At 34.2% G+C, this 20,196-nt stretch overlaps 1 protein-coding gene across 1 annotated transcript in view; it reads right to left on the reverse strand.

The window, feature by feature from the left end:
• Positions 1–20,196, reverse strand: part of BRIP1 (BRCA1 interacting DNA helicase 1) — a 210,707-nt gene that overhangs the window by 152,602 nt on the left and 37,909 nt on the right. The window contains 3 exon segments of the mRNA XM_040496925.1: positions 877–1,076; positions 3,587–3,808; positions 8,532–8,822. Coding sequence (XP_040352859.1) covers positions 877–1,076; positions 3,587–3,808; positions 8,532–8,822 — 713 coding nt within the window.

A 20,196-nucleotide genomic window follows, 5' to 3' on the forward strand; every position in this document is an offset into this window, starting at 1 on the left:
AGAAAGAAAGAAAGAAAGAAAGAAAGAAAGAAAGAAAGAAAGAAAGAAAGAAAGAGAAAGAAAGAAAGAAAGAAAGAAAGAAAGAAAAACAAACAAGAAAAATGCGGCAGTAAATGGAATGGGACATAGTATCAAGGTCTAAGATAAAGAGATTCTAGATCAACAACCTAATATCTAATAAAAAGGAATTTATCTAACATAAATTTTAATAAAATTCTTACCAAATCTATTATTTTAGAGTATTGAAATTTTGGTTAATTAAAACTCATCCAATCAGAATCTTACTCAAACTGGAAGATAAAGCAATAAATTAAAGCCATAATATAAAATTTTTAAATATGTTGGACACCTGGGTGGCTCAGTAGGTTAAGCATATGACTGTAGCTCAGGTCATGATCCTGTGGTCTGTGAGTTTAAGCCCCACGTTGGGCTCTGTGCTGACAGCTCAGAGCCTGGAGCCTGCTTTGGATTCTGTGTCTCCCTCTCTCTGCCCCCCCACCCCCACCACTCATGCTCTGTCTCTCTCTGTCTCAAAAATAAACATTAAAAAAAATTAAAAATTTAAAATATGTTAATTAAAACCATGTTTAGTTTATTGTCAGCTCAATGTCCTTTATACATCAAATATAGGGCTATTAAATTATTCCGTTAAATTAGAAATAATATTCACAATGATCAATTTAAAAATCAATTGGTTTATCATATTCTTTTCAACAAGACAAAAGTTCGGACTGGCCTATTTCTAAAAGTTTAACTGGCAAGGAACAATCCATTTCCCAAGTAGCCTGGTCAAAGTTAGTAATTATAAAATACTATGGCATAATGAAACACGTTGTTAATACATAGGCAGCATAAATGACAGACAAATGTTCTTACTTAATTAGGCTATAGCACACAGCTCGTAGGGGTTCATGGTCTTTCTTCCTTATATTATTGTTGACCATAGTATCTAATTCATCTCGAGCAAACCAAAGTTGAACTTCTGTTACACTGTAACTTGCTGACTCCCGAGCACAGTCCTCAATGTTATGAGCTTCATCTAAAATGACAATCTGTTCTTTCAGATTGATATCCATCTATAAGACAAAAGAATTTTCCTGTAAAACATTCAGCAAAATGGATTTAACAGCAGTAGGCAAGATATTTCATTTAAAACTTTGCATGACAGACCAATAACAAGGGTAATTATATAAGCAACTGATTCTAGGTCTTAAAACATTTGAAACACTAAGCCTAACAAGTATCAACTCAACATTACCGGTTCCCATTTTTCACTATCAAAATATGTGTTATGTGAGCCTGGATTAAAGTACAGCTGGCCACACAAAGGGGTATAAAAATCTCACTGTGAGGGAATCTCCAACATAATGTTAAAAGCAGAGTAAAAAAATTTTTTTTTAAACTAAAATACAAGATTCAAAAGACTCTCAAAATGTTAATATAATATAGCATGTATCTATTTCATTTTAGACTTTCTTACAACCCTTCATTTTGAGAATTGTTCTTCCCCAATTCTGATGTGATGTTGATAGAACTATTAATCTGTTAATCAAGGATATCACCACTCTCACAACATAGAATTCAGGCTTATCAATTAAATAAAGTATTCCATCCCTCTGTGGTCACAGGTTTAAGAATGGAGATGGGGAGGGCGCCTAGGTGGCTCAGCCGGTTAAGCGTTGGACTTCAGCTCAGGTCATTATCTTGCAGTTCATGAGTTTGAGCCCTGTGTTGGGCTCTGTCCTGACAGCTCAGAGTCTGGAGCCTGCTTCAGATTCTGTGTCTTCCTCCCTCTCTGTCCCTCCCCCACTCACACTCTGTCTCTCTTTCAAAAATAACCATTAAAAAAAAAAAAAAAAAAAAAAAAAAAAGAATGGAGGTGGGATTCAAGGTAGGCCAACCAGAGAAATCTGGGGTGATGAATAAGAGATGATGTTCTTTTTTTCCAGGTTAGGTGGCTGCTTGTGGTTATCTTTGTTTCCACTAGAAAGAACCTGCCTGAGAATAAAGCCATCGCAATAAAGTCAGCCAAGTATTTTTTTCTTAAGTTCTGGTGAAGCTGGATTTGTATCACTTGCAACTGAAAGAGTGCTGGCTAATAGAAAGAAATGTACAAAGCAATTACCAGTGAGTTATTCTGAAGAAAAAATATACCCATCGTCAGAGGGTTGATGATGACTGAAAAAGAACCATGGAAGAGTAGGAAATATATTGGGGTTTAAAAAAGGAGTAGAATTTGGATTTGTATAGACAAAAGGAGTAGGGCATTTCAATATAGGCATCATCAAAAGCAGAGATATAGGAAAGAATAAGGTGTCCTCAGGGGGTATGAGGTAATTTTTGTAGGGTTCCAGTTGGGAGTTTGTAGCAGAGATGTCTGAAAAGGCAGATTCAAGCCAGACTATTGAACATTTTGAGAGTAAGCTTAAGGGGCGCCTGGGTGGCGCAGTCGGTTGAGCGTCCGACTTCAGCCAAGTCATGATCTTGTGGTCCGTGAGTTCGAGCCCCGCGTCAGGCTCTGGGCTGATGGCTCAGAGCCTGGAGCCTGTTTCCGATTCTGTGTCTCCCTCTCTCTCTGCCCCTCCCCCATTCATGCTCTGTCTCTCTCTGTCCCAAAAATAAATAAACGTTGAAAAAAAAAAAAAAGAGAGTAAGCTTAAGAAATATGGACTTTATCCCATGAGCCAAGAGTCCAATAGATTTTCAAACCAAAGAACGATGTAATAAAAGTAATATTAGAAAGACTGACATGCCATTGATATGTACAGTGGCTCAGAGGCAAGGGTCTAGATAAGAGGCAACCAAATAAGAGGTAGGACAGTAGAGATAGTAAACATAATGCCTATTAATTTTAAGCTTAAATAGGAAGTTAGTAAGTAGTCAGATCTAAAGAGAAGAATAATAATTGAATATACTAAGTTATTCACTTTTTGTCTTATACTGTAACAACTGGATGTTTCTAAGAAGAACCATGCAAATAAACACAAATGCTATATCCAAATTTCATTTATCAAAAGCTAACAAAGCATAATTTGCATGTTATACATATTCTCCCCACAAAATTCTTCAAACTATAGATTCTTCAGATGAATGTTTTAAAATAATTCTGATTATTCATAAATGGAAGGAGTGATAGTTATCAATGGGCCTCAAATGGGGATAACTCTGCTCCTACCTGTCCTCCCCCACCCGTATACTTGGCAACATCAGGAGACATTTTTGATTGTGACAGCTCTAAGGATGCTACTGGTGTCTAGAGGATAAAACCAGAGATGCTGCTAAGCATCCTACAGTGTGCAAGATAAACCACCACAACAAAGAATCATCAAGTCCAAAATGTCAATACTATCAAGGTTGAAAACCTGTGCTATAATTCCATTTCAAAATATTTACTACTTTGGACGTTAAAATGACATGTTCTAAAATTCAGTTTTTAATACACCTCAGAATGTTTGCAGTACTCTATTTATGTATGTACATAAATATAAAGCAAAAAATAAAAAGTGAAACATCTAAAAGCTTTCATACTGATCACTTATATTCCAGTAAGTGGGAGAAAAGTTTGAATTTTCATATAGCTACTCACACTTTCCCTTATTTGTGCATCTAGAAGATAGTTGTAGGGACAAAATACTATGTGAGCATCTTCTATTAGTTCTCGTGCTGTGTAATACGGACATGCCTTTAGTTTTTTTCCCAAGCTGACAAGTTCTTCTATATCCCAGGCTTTGCACATCCCTTCCATAGTCTGTAATGTGTGTTGATCACTAATTTTATGTACGCCATGATAAAAATAGCAGGATTTGCCCTAAAAACAAATATGCATAACTGAAATACGAATCAACATTGCAACAAAGGAATAAAACAAGTTTATCTCAGAATTTTCAGAACATCATTAAAGCCACATACAGGAAAAATGATACCATACCCACAATCACAACCATTTCAAAGAAAAAATATTAGTTGGGGCACCTGGGTGGCTCAGTCTTGATTTCAGCTCAGGTCATGATCTCAGTTTGTGAGACTGAGCCCTGCATCAGGCTTTGCACTATTAGCTTGGGATTCTCTCTCTCCTTCTCTCTCTGCCCCTCCCTCATTTGTACTCTCTCTCTCAAAATAAATACATTTAAAAAAACATAAAAACATAAAAAAAAAGTAAATTAAAAAAAAAAACAACTGTAATGGTCGACTCAGAGCTCCAGATCAGTATAGCTCTAGATACTCCAAATTAACCTGAAAAAAGAAAAAATTTTAAATTATGTTTGTTGTACCACTGTTCTGATTAAACTGATATTGGGGAGCCTAGGAGGCTCAGTCAGTTAAGCATCCAACTTCAGCTCAGGTCATAATCTCACAGTTCATGAGTTTGAGCCCCGCATCAGGCTGTGTGCTGACAGCTCAGTGCCTAGAGACTGCTTTGAATTCTTTGTCTCCCTCTCTCTCTGCCCCTTCCCTACTCAGAGTCTGTTTCTCTTTCTCAAAAATAAATAAACATTTAAAAAAAAATAAAGTGATTTTAGGCAAAAATATTTCTTGAAGGATATACAAGAACAATGGTATCACTCACTGGTTGCTTTCAAAGACGACAGCTAAGTGACTTGGAGACAGGAGCGAGAGAGATTTTTCTCTATAGATACTTTTATAGTTTTCAGTTAAGCCATGAGAGAGTATTACTTAATCAAATATATGTAAGGAAAAAGAAAGGAAAAAAGGAGAAAGGGAAGGAGGGATGTCTTAGGGGGAAAAAAACAGTGTTCACTACAAAATATTTGGAAAATACAAACAGTACCAAAAAACTCACTAAATTATCTATAAATCTACCAAAGAATGTATCAGTAACATTTGATATGTTTCATTTCATAATTCTTATATTCGTATGTACATATGAATACAACTCTACAATGTGATCTAATATTTAAACAATGAGAACAAAGCAAATTTTCCCCGGGCATCAAGGATTATTAACAATTTAGCCACAAAAAATAAAGCCACAATAAATTTTTTATAAAACCAGAATCATTTTTTTTTCTCTCCATCTGACTAAAAATCCTATCAGAAATATTTTCTCACATCACTAAGTAGTTTTTCATTGTTGCCCACATATGTACATTGAATTAATAGTTATAAACCAGTTTCATTATTGTTGGGCATTTAGACTGTTACCAATTTTTATATTATAAATAATGCTTCACAAGAATTTCAATTTAATGCACATTTCTCAACATTTTCTTAGTATACAATTTTAGATATGGCATTATAAGACCAAACAGTACAAAGTAGTTTTAAGTTTCATAAAAACTATACCACCAAATTATCCTCCAAAAAGCACATAGCATTTTACATTACCCTTTCCCCATAACTTTATCAACACTAATATTATCTTTTCTATCTTTACCTATTTTAAAGGTAAAAAATAGAATCTTCTTGCTTTGACTTTTTTATACATTCTAGCAAGGTTTAACACTGCTATTATACTATATGAACATGCTAACAAGTTTCAACAGTAACTTGCATTTCTTCTTTCATGTACTATCTGCTAATGTCCTTTGCTAATCTATTATTAGAAGTAAAAAAATTTATTAATAAATGCTAATCAAAAAATAAGAGAAAATAAGTCCTAGCAACAGTGTGGCATATCCTATTAAAAGATGTATAAAATTAGAAGTATAAATATACACTATTAGAAGTATAAACTTCTATTAAAAGCACACAATTTATCAATAACTACCAAAATTTAAAATTTCACCATTCATGTGAATATGTATGTAATGCAATGTTTAATGTCTATCAAGAAGGGACATGTTAAATAACTTATGGTAAATTCATGTAAAAGATATAGCCCTTAAGAAATGTGTTAGATTTGTCCATGTGCCAATGTACTTGAGCTTTTAAAAGAGTATATACACATATAACAAATGCATATTTTAAGTGTTTTGGAAGAATATACATAAAACTTTACAGTAATTTCCTTGAAAGGTTAAGAAAATGGGAAGAGTAAAAAAAAGAGATTTTTCTCTTTTTATGTTACACCTTTCTGTAATTTTGAGTCTTCTAACCACAAATATATTATTACTGTTTTTCAATTTTCATTTGGGACAAACTGGTAGAAGAATGGGCCGTTTTTATTTTCACTAATTCTATGTACCAATAAAAAAATTAAATGATTGTGAAATCCAATATTTATCATCTCAGTTTGCTGTCCTTAACAAGTGAAAAGGAATTATATATATACAATTGTTATAATATATATATATACACATAGTACATTCTTATCTACAAACTATCCAAAAGCCAAATCTACGTTTTCAAAACATATTTACTCATTACATTCACAAAAATACCTAGAAATTACTAGAGATGGAGTAAAACATAAAAGGTTCATAACCTATAAAATAATGTCGCCAATTCCAGGACAAGGCATGATCAGCCGAGGGACTACTAGTTCTACAGCTTTGTATTCAGTCATGTAAAAAGAACCTCCAAGGTACTAACAATAAAAATCAAGAGGAAAGGGTTCACCTAACGTTTATTTAGTTCATTCTTTCACTTCCTCTGTCCCATCTCTACTACTCTTTTTTACTCCTCATGCTGTGTCAACTTCCTCATTTCATAAGCCACCTTTTGTTTTCTTTCTAGTATAATCAAAATAACAACGGCTAGGAGTTAGAAAAGTTGTCTTTCTTGCTAACTCGCTGTCAGACATTGGACAAACTTCAGGGCCCATTTTTCTCATGTGATAAGGCATCAAAAGAGTAAATGAACCAGGAGCCTATTAAAGATTCCTCAGACCCAAAGGCTGCTATTTCTAAGGTTCCTCTAAAATCCTGATTGTGGGATCCAGACAGATGGAGACATTCCAAATATCTTTCATACTGACTTTGATACAGATTGAGTTTAAAAATACATTCGCCATTTCTTCATTCCAAGTATCTTCTGTACTATGCTAAAAGCTTGTATTTGTACCAAACGATCACCAAAATACACCAAGAGTATGTGATTATTAACTGTTAAATCCCATCTTCACAAAAAACCATATTCTCCATATCGAGAATAATTTTTTAGAATTATTTCTGGCGCTAATTAAGATGGTTTTTTTGTTAATTGAAACAAAAATTAACTTTTAGCAGATAAGTGCATTGCTTTTGCAGTACAGGAGCACTTCTGCAAAAGAAACTGAACAAAAACACATGTGCCTTTGGATCAAGCCAAAAAATCGGAAAGTTTACACTTCAAGGGCACTTAGAATGACACTCCTGTGTAGGCTGATAGCAAAACCAGAATGGTTCATCCATTTTAGCAGTGTAACACAACCCTGAGGGGAGTCTGTCAATTGAAGTGTTATCACACTTTAAACTCTTTTTCACTCAAAGTGTCAGTTATCTATTTATCATTTCACTTTGGTGATTCAGCCATAGTAAACATAGACACCTATAGTGACTTTGTAATTGGCATCATTACAATACCAAATTACCTTCAGGACTTGAGAACAAGAAAAAGAATATTCATGTATGCCTATGAGCTAAGCATTCTGAGGAAGAATAAGGTCAAGTCAAATAACCATAAGCACTGAAAAAGAAATGCATAATACAAAATAATTTATTCAAATTACATGGTAGAAGGTGATCTATCAATTAAATAAAACTCAAGGGCTACCTATGGCTCACGGCTTTTTGTGTAGAACCAACTCTGACAAAATATTAGCAAAAGATAGAATAACTTTCAAAACATATTAAATTATCATAGGTAATTTCATAGACTATCAATTTACAGTTCAGCAATAATCTCTGAGTATATTCCAGACTTGTAATCTCAGTTTCAGAGTAAACAAGTTATTAAACTGTACACAGACTAACAAACTAATACTGCCAAAAACCTATTAAAAAATCGTATGTTTTTACTAAGAAAGACTTCTCAATTTCCACCTTGCCCAAATTCATATTATTCAAGATTTCCCTGGAAAACTTCAAAACCATTAATGACATATCTTTAAAGTTAATAATTTAATAACTTTTTTTTGAAACAGAAGTTTGTACTAATCAGAACTGTAAGATAGGATAATCATTATATTTCTCATTCAATTAAAAAGTATTTTAAAAATTTACTCAAGGGAGAGCCTAAATAAACTATCTTCTTTTGAAGTTTTAAAATACTGTACATAAAATATATTAATTAAATCTAATTAAATTAAATCACTTAAATACTTTCATCTCCTCCTATGACATCATCCATGTTTGAATATTTTTGGTGGCAGGATTTCAAAGAAGTAAGAAGATACCTAACTAAAATATCCCCAGGCTTTAGAACGAAAATCTATGATTTTAAACTCAAAGAAAAAAAATTTTTTTAAAGAAAAATTTTTAAAAACAATTTTACCATAAGAAATCTATCAGTACTAGCAATTAATTTGATTTTCATAGGTTAGATTATCACTGGAAATACACATATAAAACATAAAATGAACACATAAAAAACTGAGTAAACTGAATCTTTTCAGCCTTGTTTTTCCTCTGAAACAAAATAACTTTACTCACATTTTTTCCATCCAGCAACTCCATGCACTTTTCATTTCTGTTGAAGTTGCCCACTACTTCTGGATGGACACAAGTATGATCCCTGCTGGAAAGAATAGTCATTGGGACCCCTGAGTATGCTGTTCTCCGGAGTTCTCTAGTAATCTGAGCAATCTGCTTGTGTGTGCGCGTCCCAAAATATATTTTGGGTATCTTGGATTTCCCCCCATGATCCTTCTTAGTGGTATTTGAGTAACCTTGACTGTTTCCTTGTTTAGTAGAACAACAACACCTGGAACAGTGACCAGGGGGCTGTAACAAAGAAAAGAAAAGACAACTCATGTCTGGTATACCACAAAAAATGTTATTAAACCTCTCACACAATCAGAAGCTATAAGTAATAAATCACAACTGTCAAATAAAGAGAATATCAAGATGTTACATCATCTAAAACTTACCATTAAAGAAAAAACTAAAAACTCCATTTCAAATTGGTTCTGTTGCACTCTTAGAAGTTATAAATGATGTTTCCATATTTACATGGCTTTCTAACATATCACTCCAACTGTTGAATTCCAAATGTTTTAAATAGATTTTAATTCTCCTCTTTCACAAATTGTAAAAAATAAGACAAAATGGAGAACAATTTTCATTTTTGCTTAGACTTCAAGTGAACACGCAATATTAGTTTAGAGTTGATAGTGCTATTTTTGTTTACAGAGTAGCCCATTCAAATATCCTATAATATACCAATATTTTAAAAAGCATTTTAAATATAGCTTACAAAAAAATAGAAATATCAAGTTGAATCTAAAACATCACTAAAAACAAGAAAACTATTCTCTAGCAAACGGATAAAAATGAATGTAAATTATTAATACTTAATAATGAAGTATATCATGCGGAACAGTCTTTCTGAAATTAAATTACCTGTCGTGGAATGCAAATCCATCAGTAAAATTATACAGGATAGCTTTTTCTGGACAACTTTACTCATAATTTAGTTCCATAATTAAAATAGATATATGTCTCCTTAAGCATACCATTTGGAACATCAAGAATATAGTCCATTATTTACCTGATTTTTCTCTTCTGTTTTCAAATTCTCAAAAATAAAATAAAAAGTTCAATGCTGTATTTCAGAACCATGGGTTCTTAATAACTACTCCCTTTTCAACCTCAATTACTACACAAATGAGACAGAATGCAGCCTCATTTAAGAGAAATACTGTGAGGTGGTTAGTTTTATATTAGTGGTCACTGATGGGAAAAAAACTAGCACAGTAGCTTAAGAAAATGTGTACTGTAGAGTTTTAGTTTAGTAGAACAAATACACCATTTAACTGAATTTTTTTTTTAATTATAATCAGTAAGAGTAGCCTTCATAAACAAATACTAAGTCATAGCATGTTACACCACAATACTGGGGATCAAGCTGTCTTTTAGCCTCAACTCAGTGGAAAAGCAAGTTCAAATTACTCCCAGTCTCGCTCAACCTTGTCCACCATTAAATATTACAATACATGATAGAATGGATGTAAATGTGACCCTTCTGGAGCTGTCACTCACAGGGATAAAAGGTTCACTGATGTGCCAAATAAACAGTCAGTCAAAGCAGATAAAGTTACAGCCATGCTGGAATTGTTACATTCCCCTCTCAGGTTGCCAGTAGCAGCAGATTTCATTACAGAGTGCTGCCACATTAAATAGCCAGTTCCAAATATCCTGCCTTCTATATTGAATAATTACTTATTCACTGAAAGGATAAAAAGAAGAGTTATGAATGGGGCTCTTGTCAACAGTGAGGCAGGAAACAGCTGACATGTGGTTTATGTTACATATGTTGCAATATATAACAATTTATGGTCACAGAAAATGGAATGCAAATTATATCATGATATTTCTGACTGAATTCTTTTTTGGCCTTTGCAATGATCACATTAATTAACCTAGTTAATGAATTGAGATAACTTGAGGTAGCAGAAGTAGTTTACCCTTCTGTACCTCCACTCTTTTCATTCAATTATAGTATTTCTCTTACCGTATGATATAGTAAATTAAATACTGAATATTAAGTTGAATATTGGAATGCTAGGGTCTAATGCATTGTTATATACTATATGGATATATTATATCCAAGCATAAAAGTAATCCAATAAAGTGTTGTTTTCTCAAAGCTTAGAAGACCTTTTTGATGAAACGCTTTCAAAATCAATTCCACTTAAAGCTTTATCACCTACTCTTTTTAATTCCACTGTTTTCTAACCAAATAGTCCAAACAATATTGAAATAAACAAAATAAGCCAACCCCCTATGCCAAATTATCTAACACATAACTTGTAAACCTTCATACATATACATCTACCACACAATTTTTTTCAAGCAAAAAGAAATGCTATTATACAGTTTAGTAACTTGCTGTTTTATATTAAAACTTTTCACTTTTTAAAATTTGGCACTAATAAATTAAAGGATCTCCCTATCTTAAAATGTTATGATAGTAGCTATAACTAACAAAAGCTAAAGATCAAGAACTAGTTTTAGAAAACTTTTGCCAGTAGAGCAGCTTTATTTAGGTACCTTAAATCTGGTTCTCACCCCATAACTGAGAAAATTATAAACTATGGCTAATTTTATGGCTAATTTACTTCAGACCAGTGTAAAACTTAATAAACAAAAACATGTTTTTGTTTATTAAGTTTTACACTGGTCTGAAGTAAATATATCATCTATGAATTTGAGGCTGACTCTCCTTAAGAATATGATTTTTCCATGGGTGGTTACGCAAGTATTGGAGAAAATAGAAATTAAGAAAGAAAATTCATTGTTTTTCCTTTGCAATATTAAAGAGGAATTATTTCTTCAGAAGTGACCTTATATTGAAGCTTCCATTCAAAGGATTTGATACAATCAATCCTATTTCAGATGGAAAAAATTTAATGTGGCAAAAGAAAAAAGGCATTTATTTAGCTACAAAAGAGAATTATTTGTACCAAAATCACCAACTTTCAATTCTGTAAGAAAACTAGAGAAAGAATACTAAAAACAGCAATGTCAGGAAGTCATAATATCCTCAAATCCAATTAATAGGCTAACACTTTATGGCCTCTTTCTGAAACACTTTGATCTAGCCGTCTTGAAATAATAAATGGATAAATTAAATTTTGTACCTTTCATTAAATATTTCTCCTACTAACAAGCTATCAGGTTTATCTTTCATAGGGATATTTTTCTTTTGCTTCTGACCTTTGAATTTACAGAAACCGCATTAGTAAACTGGAGAACAAATAAAAAATTGTTCACTCTCACCCAACATATCTGAATATCAAGAAAGATAAAACATACAGGTTCCCCAAAACCTATAATCTCTAAGACCTGAAAGTGGCGACACTGAGTGGCAGAACCAACCTCTTTAAGAGATGGCTGCTTTTCCTATAACTAGAAACTGTCTAGAGTCCTTTTACTTCAACAAAAGGCAAGAAAACCCAAGCCAAATAACACCAAAATTCTATCATCATTTAAAGAGAAACAAGAAACAAAACAAACAAAAACTATTAGGGGCCCCTAATAGTTCAGTAAGTGGAACATGCAACTCTTGATCTCAGGGTCATGAGTTCAAGCCCCATGTTGGGTGTGGAGCCTATATATATATACATAAATACATATATTCATAAACAGAAACATAAGAGACATAATGTTGGTGTGACAATTGTATTATTTCCATATGCAGGAGGTCAACTGTTTAAAAATACATTTCAGGGGCACCTGGCCAGCTCAGTCAGTAAAGCGTGTGACTCTTGATCTCAAGATTGTGAGTTCGAGCGCCACATTGGGTCCATGGAGATAACATGAAGATAAAATCTAATAAATACATACATACATACATACATACATACATAAATTACATTTCAAATCTACAAGAGTCAAAACTCTTCTTGGGGCACCTGGGTGGCTGAGTTGGTTAAGCATCAGACTTCGACTCAGGTCTTGACCTCGCGGTTCGTGGGTTAGAGCCCCACGTCAGGCTCTGTGCTAGCAGCTCAGAGCCTGGAGCCTGCTTCAGATTCTGTGTCTCCCTCTCTCTCTGCCCCTCTCCCACTCACACTCTGTCTCCCTCTCTCAAAAAGGAATAAGCATTAAAAAAAAATTTTTAAATCTGTTCTTAGAAGGTCAGCAACCAAGGATCTTAGGAAATCCTCTTCATGTCTACAAGTTCTATTCTCTCTCTTGTCCTACTATATATATAGAAACATATATCTAAATTTTTGAAGGGATAAAGAAAGATTATAAGATTTGATTTTAAAGACAGGCCAACTTCTGAGTCCTTGACACTATTCTTTTCACAAAGTTATAATTAGAAGGCCAAGCAGATTAAGGGGCACCTGGGTGGCTCGGTTGGTTGAGTGTTCAACTCTTGATTTCAGCTCAGGACATGATCCCAGGATCATGAGATTGAGCCCCTCATCAGGCTCCATGCTGAATGTGGAGTTGGCTTGAGATTCTCTCCCTCCCACCCCTCTTCCTCCCCCTGTGCCCTTCTCCAACGCTTTCACTCTCTAAAAAAAAAAAAAAAAGTTCAAGTACATTAAGATATGATACAAGGTCTAAGGTTTCATAATTTTCTGCAACTTTTCTACACAACAACAAAAAAAGTTACTATGCCTAAACAGCTGAAAAACAAAAATGAGCATGGTAACTAAATACATTTAAAAATGGAAAATAATAAAAGAATAGCTAGAAACTATTACATTGCCAGAGAAGTTATTTTGCTAATTCATAAATCAGAGGACCTTCTAAAAGGAGGCTATGAATTGAATTCTGAACACAGACATAAAAGGATATATTTAATGTGAAAAATAAGTGTATAAAAAAAGTGGAGAGCAAAAGAGACCAAAAAGAAGTTTATTTGTAGGAAATAAAGGGAAAACTAGGCCCATGAAATAGAAACATACTTTTCTGAAACTTTCCACATGTGCATGTTTTGTCTTTCAACCACACTGCAAATTCCTTAAGGAAAGAAACTATTTCTTATATTTCTTTATATAACTCATTCACTGAACATGGTGTTTTGCATAACTGTAACTGAAATTTTTTTAAATTGATGTACTTTGACTAATGTCCCTAAGCCAAATACTGTACATGTACTGCATTTTATTTGTCTGATAGATGCATAATTGATGTCCTAGTTTGAAGTTCTCCACATATCAAAAAGTTACTTCAAAATAAAAAGGTTAGCTTTAAAAGAAAAAGTACAGGGCAATTTGTTATTCAAAGCCAAAAAGAAAAATCATCTTGTTATGCTAATATTCGGGCCACTTTTAGTTGTGAGTGACAAACATCCTGATATACTCATTATTAATAATAACTATCATTTATGAAGGCTGTCCCTGTGCTGAACACTTTACATGTACTATTTCATTTATTCATCCATCCATACATTCATTCAAGAAACATCACAATTCTTGATATATCGAACCAACTAGAAGACAATGACAAGGGTCACCTCATCTCACTGACAAAGACTGCATACTCTTTAATTTTCAACAAAGCATAGTTTGCAGATTGTTTACCAATACCAGTTTGACTCATGAGTTACAGAACTGTTTAAAGTCAGTACTTTAAGTGCATTATTTTCTGAATGTAATTACAAAATATTCTTAAGAGTAAGCTATAAAATTTACTTCAAAAAACTATTTTAACTTATTATTGGCTGACATTTAAATCAAATATTTTCTAACAAGATTTACATTATGTTCCATAAGGGAAAAAAAAAAACACAAAACTCTCAATTAAGAGATTCATTAAAGCATACATCAACATAAGTTTTCTGTAAAGGGCCAGAATTGAAATATTTTATGTTTTGTGGGAAATAAGGTCTTTGGCCCTGTATAGGAATATATTTTTATGATCCCAATGTGGGGAAAGATTTCTTAAACAATATACCAAAAGCACAATGACTGAAAACACAATCTCCTACAATGCAAATTTCTATTTAAAACGGCACTCCCCTTTATAAGAAAAAAAAAAAAATGGGGAAAAAAAAGGCAGCACAAACTAAGATACTTGCACTGTATATAACCCAGGACCAGTATCCATAACATACAAAGAATTCCAACAAATTAATTTTAAAAGACAAATCCAATAGCTGGCCAAGAATAAGAAAAATCACAAAAAAGCTGAAAGGCCAATAAACATCTGAAAAGATGTGTAATCTAATGCTCAACCTCATTATTAGTTAGGAAAATGCAAATGAAAATCATAATTCGATCCCATATCACATCCATCAAATAGGGTGTTAGAAAGGGTATGTATGAAACAATTCTCACAAACTGCTGACCCAAGTATAAAGCAGCACATCCACTTTGTAGAACAAATCGGCAATCTAGTGAATCAAAGATACATAGACACTGTGACCATGCATGACACCACTAAGTATACATACTACAGAAACTCTTGAACATTAAGACAGATATAACAGGGATACTCTTTGCGGCACTGTTTTAATAGTGAGGAAAATAAGCTAAGTGTACCAACAGAAAAATGGATAAATTGTGAAGTTTTTTTCAATTAATGGAATACTATATATAATGAAAAAATAAAAAAAACAATATTGAACAGACTGAGTATAACTTAAATAAAATTTAATTCTCCCCATAAAATTCCAAACAAAGTGATGATAGGAATATAAACTATAAAACTTTAGGTACAGAATTAAGAATCCCTACTGTGGTAGATCCTCTTTGGAGCTAAGGATTCTAGTGGACAATATACCTGAAAAATGCTAAAAAGAATTTCAAAAGAAACACAGCACAGCACATACAGTCTATTCTGGTTCGTCTTTAGCTGCTTATGAAAGCAGGATCATTTTCATCTTAACATCTCTTGATCAAAAATTTTTAACCTAATTTATTAGGAAATAGATTCTTAATTTAGGGTCCATGAACTGTTCCAGAAGAAAGGGTTTGAGATCACCCAGAAACTACAGACACAATTTTGTGTGCATTTCCAGAAACTAAGTCCATAACTTTCATCAGGTGCTGAAGAAGACTCTGACTTATTGGGTGAGGGTTTTATTCAAGAATTTATGTCTGATTTTATAATGAAAATCAAATGGAAACAGCATTTTCTTTACAACCAACTTGCTCAGACCCATTTATTCTGTAAAGGAATAAACAAGTTGACAGTCCAAAGAAGACAATTTTATAAAGGTTTCTCTACTGCTTATAAATTCATTTATCTTTTACGTTTGTTAATTACCTGATATTAACATAATTCTAAAACACCTAGTTCACTGTTTATTTCTAACTCCATTTTACAGATGAAAAAAATAAAATCTAAGAGTTCCTCAAGTTATCACAAAATACATGATAAATTTGTGGAGAAGTTGGAATCATAAATGTAAATGTCAAAACAAAGCTTTAACAGGATCATTTGCATCTACAATGTAACTTGGCAAAAAAGCAAAATATTGCCCTTTTTTATTTCAGAACGCCACGCACATAAAAAGCTAGTGGTAAAAAGCCAATGAATGTAGAATGTTACTACGATCTTTGAGGCATAAAAAAGAGGGTTTATTTAAAAAAAAAAAAAAAGAGGGTTTATTGTTAATCTTTATCAACCAATTGCTGTTGTCCAAGCCATCTAAACAGATACTGAATGCCTGTTGTGCAAAATCTCACATAAGCACACACTCTAGTAAGATAGCAAAAGTGACATAACTATACCTTTTCAACTATTCTTTTTAAAAAATTCAAACAGTAGTACTCTACTGCAAGTTTCATGATTAAACTGCACAAAGCAGCTGTTTATCCACTCACAGCAACCAGCAGGTGAACCTGATTCAATATTTATCACAGGCTTTCACAGATCACTGCTAACCAAGCAAACGTTTTAATTAAGCTGGAACTTGCTTCAAAGAGCTCATTCAAGATGTCAATCAGCAGGTAAGGGATCAGATACAGTGTCAGGTGAGAGTGTGTAATACAAATCCACAACTTTCTTCATCCCATCGCTGTAAATTAGCCTGCTCTAAAGTTCAGACTCTGATTGTAACAGACTGCCAGTCTCCTGGAATGTGTAACTGAAGTCACTCAAATTCTATTGTGAAGGTTGTAAGCAATATGTTAAACTGCAATGGGCTAGCACATTAAGACAGATCCTTTTCACGGTTGTTTTTTGATACCATAAGTGTCTGTTACCCTACTCTCCACTTACTGTTTACTTTCTTGTCTGGTGTAAATGGGAATTCCTTAACACAGTTGCCCTAGTTTCTGAAAAGTTTATGTTTCAATAGAATTAATCAAGAAAGATCCAAAGTGGAATAATTTTTTACCTAATTTTATAGCTATTCTATACAAATCCTCAGTTTGAGAATAAACACATGATGAAAATGACCAAATTGTTAAAAAGCAAAAATTATCTTGGTTTAAAAGCACTTTACACAGAAGTGCCCATGGCAACAAGTCTCAAAGTCACACTGGCCAACTTCATGAGACATACCTGGAGTATTTATAACAAAAAAAAGAAAAGAAAAAGAAGACTCAAAGAATACAAGTGGAAAAGGGAAAGCTCTTCCTTAAAGACTGCCAGCTGGGGCACCTGGGTGGTTCGGTTGGTTAAGCATCTGCAGCTCAGGTCATGATATCATGGTTTGTGGGTTCAAGCCCGGCATCCAGCTCTGCACTGACCATGTGGGGCCTGTTTGGGATTCTGTCTCTCCCTCTCTCTCTCTCTCAAAATAAAGAAATAAACGTAAAAAAAAAATAAAAATAAAAAGAGAGGCACCTGGGTGGTTAAGCGTCAGACTTTGACTCAGGTCATGATCTCATGGTTCGTGAGTTCGAGCCCCACGTCAGGCTCTGTGCTGACAGCTCAGAGCCTGGAGCCTGTTTCAGATTCTGTATCTCCCTCTCTCTCTGCCTCTCCCCACTCATGCTCTGTCTCTGTCTCTCTCTCTCTCTCAAAAATAAATAAACATTAATTAAGAACTTGGTGATTAAAAAAAAAATGCCAGCTAAAAATTATATGTAAACAGAATGATAGAATTTTAAAACTCACCATCATGCAACTCCCATGTACTAACTGAGTCCTGCAAGCTACCTAAATGGATGCTAAAATCAGTGAGCAAAAAGTTGTTGGGGAACAAGATATTCACACAGCCTCCAAAAATGACCCCACAGATTACTTATCAATTACAAAAGAAAAAAATGTGCCTTCATAATGGAGACCAGGTAGTCACCAGTTTAACCAAATGGTCAAATTTATCATTAACAGTGTTCAAACTGGCATCAACATGTCTCTTGATGTGATATTAGAAATACACTTATGTGCTCTTCTTGAACAAAACTACATGATTATGTAATCCAAATAATCCAGACATGAATCAAGCAGAACCTAGAAATAAAGAAACTGTGTTAAAGAGATGTATTATTAGGTTGGTGAAAAGTAATCCAATTACACACAAGTTTTTCAAACTTCCTTCAATGAACCTTTTAAAATGAGAAAACAGGGGCGCCTGGGTGGCGCAGTCGGTTAAGCGTCCGACTTCGGCCAGGTCACGATCTCGCGGTCTATGAGTTCGAGCCCCGCGTCAGGCTCTGGGCTGATGGCTCAAGGCCTGGAGCCTGTTTCCGATTCTGTGTCCCCCTCTCTCTCTGCCCCTCCCCCGTTCATGCTCTGTCTCTCTCTGTCCCAAAAATAAATAAACGTTGAAAAAAAAAAATGAGAAAACAAAGATATACTGTGACATTATCTTCCACACATAATTGACCAAATGCTACAAACAAAACCTACACAAAAGAGAGATTTTTGCCTTTCATGAGCATTAGGAAATAGGTAAGTTATTATCAATATACAAGCCTTTAAATTTAGCAGCACTACCCGATAGAACTTTATGTAATGATAAAATGCTCCGTATCTGCACTATTCAATACACTTGCCACTATCACATGTCGCTAGTGAGTACTTGAAATGTAATTAGTGCGACTAAAGAATTACACTTTAATTTTAATTAATTTAAGTAGTTACATGTGGCTAGTAGCTACCATATCAGACAAGGTAGATTTAAAATACTGCCATAAGTGCTCGGGGCACCTGGGTGGCTCAGTCGGTTAAGCCTCTGACTTCGGCTCAGGTCATGATCTCGTGGTCCGTGGGTTTGAGCCCCGTGTTGGGCTCTGTGCTGATCGCTCAGAGCCTGGCGCCTGCTTTGGATTCTGTGTCTCCCTTTCTCTCTGCACCTCCCCCACTTGCTCTCACTTGCGTGCATGTGCTCGCACTCTCTCTAAAATAAATAAACATTAAAAAAAATAAAATACTATCTATCACAGGTTCTAAGTTTAATCTGGAAAATGAACTAGCAAGAATAACCAAAAAATATCTGGAAAAGAAGATGGGCAAGAATGGTATATATTTTTATATATGTAAGAATTTAGTGTACATGATAAAGATGTTGTGCTAGGCACTTCTTTAGACAGGTGTCCAACCCTACACTCTTAAAAGAGTTTAAGGGCACCTGGGTGGCTCAGTTGGTTAAGCGGCCAACTTCAGCTCAGGTCACGATCTCACCGTTTATGAGTTCAAACCCCACGTCAGACTCTGGGCTGACAACTCAGAGCCTGGAGCCTGCTTTGGATTCTGTGTCCTTCTCTCTCTCTCCTTCCCCATTCCTCATTCTCTCTCTCTAAAATAAATAAATAAACATTAAAAAAAAGTTTATTATAGTTCCTGCTAAAAAGGTGGATCTAATAACATACAACCATACCCAAACACACTCCCAGGCATCGCAAGACCAGTAAGACTCACTTACTCAGGAACTTTTATTTGGGGCATTTAGATTGAGTTGATTAACTATAAGGAGCAGACAAGAACATTTCATAATTCAAGGCTTTTATTCTGACATGTCATGGTAAGGACATAAGACAAACCAAAAAATATAATAATGAGAGAACTCTGTAGAGAAAGGAAGAGAAGACACACTTAAGGCCTCAAAGAGAAGAAAAAAGCATCTTAAAACTTTTCAGTTCCAATAAAAGCCAACTGTACTCCCTACCTGACCTTTCTTTGAGTAGGCTTCCACTTCTTCAAAAGCAAATCATTCCTGATAAAGTCCATGTTTGAAATTATCAAATAACAAGAGACTTTCCCTAGGCTGAAGAAGTCTGAGTCTTCAATATAATAAAACCTAGTAAATAGCTAATGGATATTAATGAAAATGTATCTCACCTAAATATCCAGCCATAGACTATAAACATAAATTATAGAACAGTCATTCAACAAAATGTAATATAGTCATTAAAAATCATGAAGAATTGGGGCGCCTGTGTGGCTCAGTAGGTTGGGTGTCTGACTTCAGCTCAGGTCATGACCTCATGGTTCGTGGGTTCGAGCCCTGCACTGGGCTCTGTGCTGACAGCTCAGAGCCCGGAGCCTGCTTCAGATTCTGTGTCTCCTTCTCTCTGCCCCTCCCCCACTCACACTCTGTCTCTGTCTCTCAAAGATAAATAAATGTAAAAAAAAATGATGAAGAATATAAAATGACATGAAAACATGATCCTGACTCATTATCATAAAGAGAAATAATTGGACATTATTTGCCTGCTGGGTGATGCAACAGTAGCATATAGCACTTTGTGTTATTCCTAAAAAACAAAAAGCAAGGACAAAATCAAACCTGAATCTCATTCAC

This window comes from Herpailurus yagouaroundi, unplaced genomic scaffold, assembly GCF_014898765.1.
Source record: "Herpailurus yagouaroundi ecotype Mexico unplaced genomic scaffold, PumYag 189, whole genome shotgun sequence".
NCBI lineage: Eukaryota > Metazoa > Chordata > Mammalia > Carnivora > Felidae > Herpailurus > Herpailurus yagouaroundi.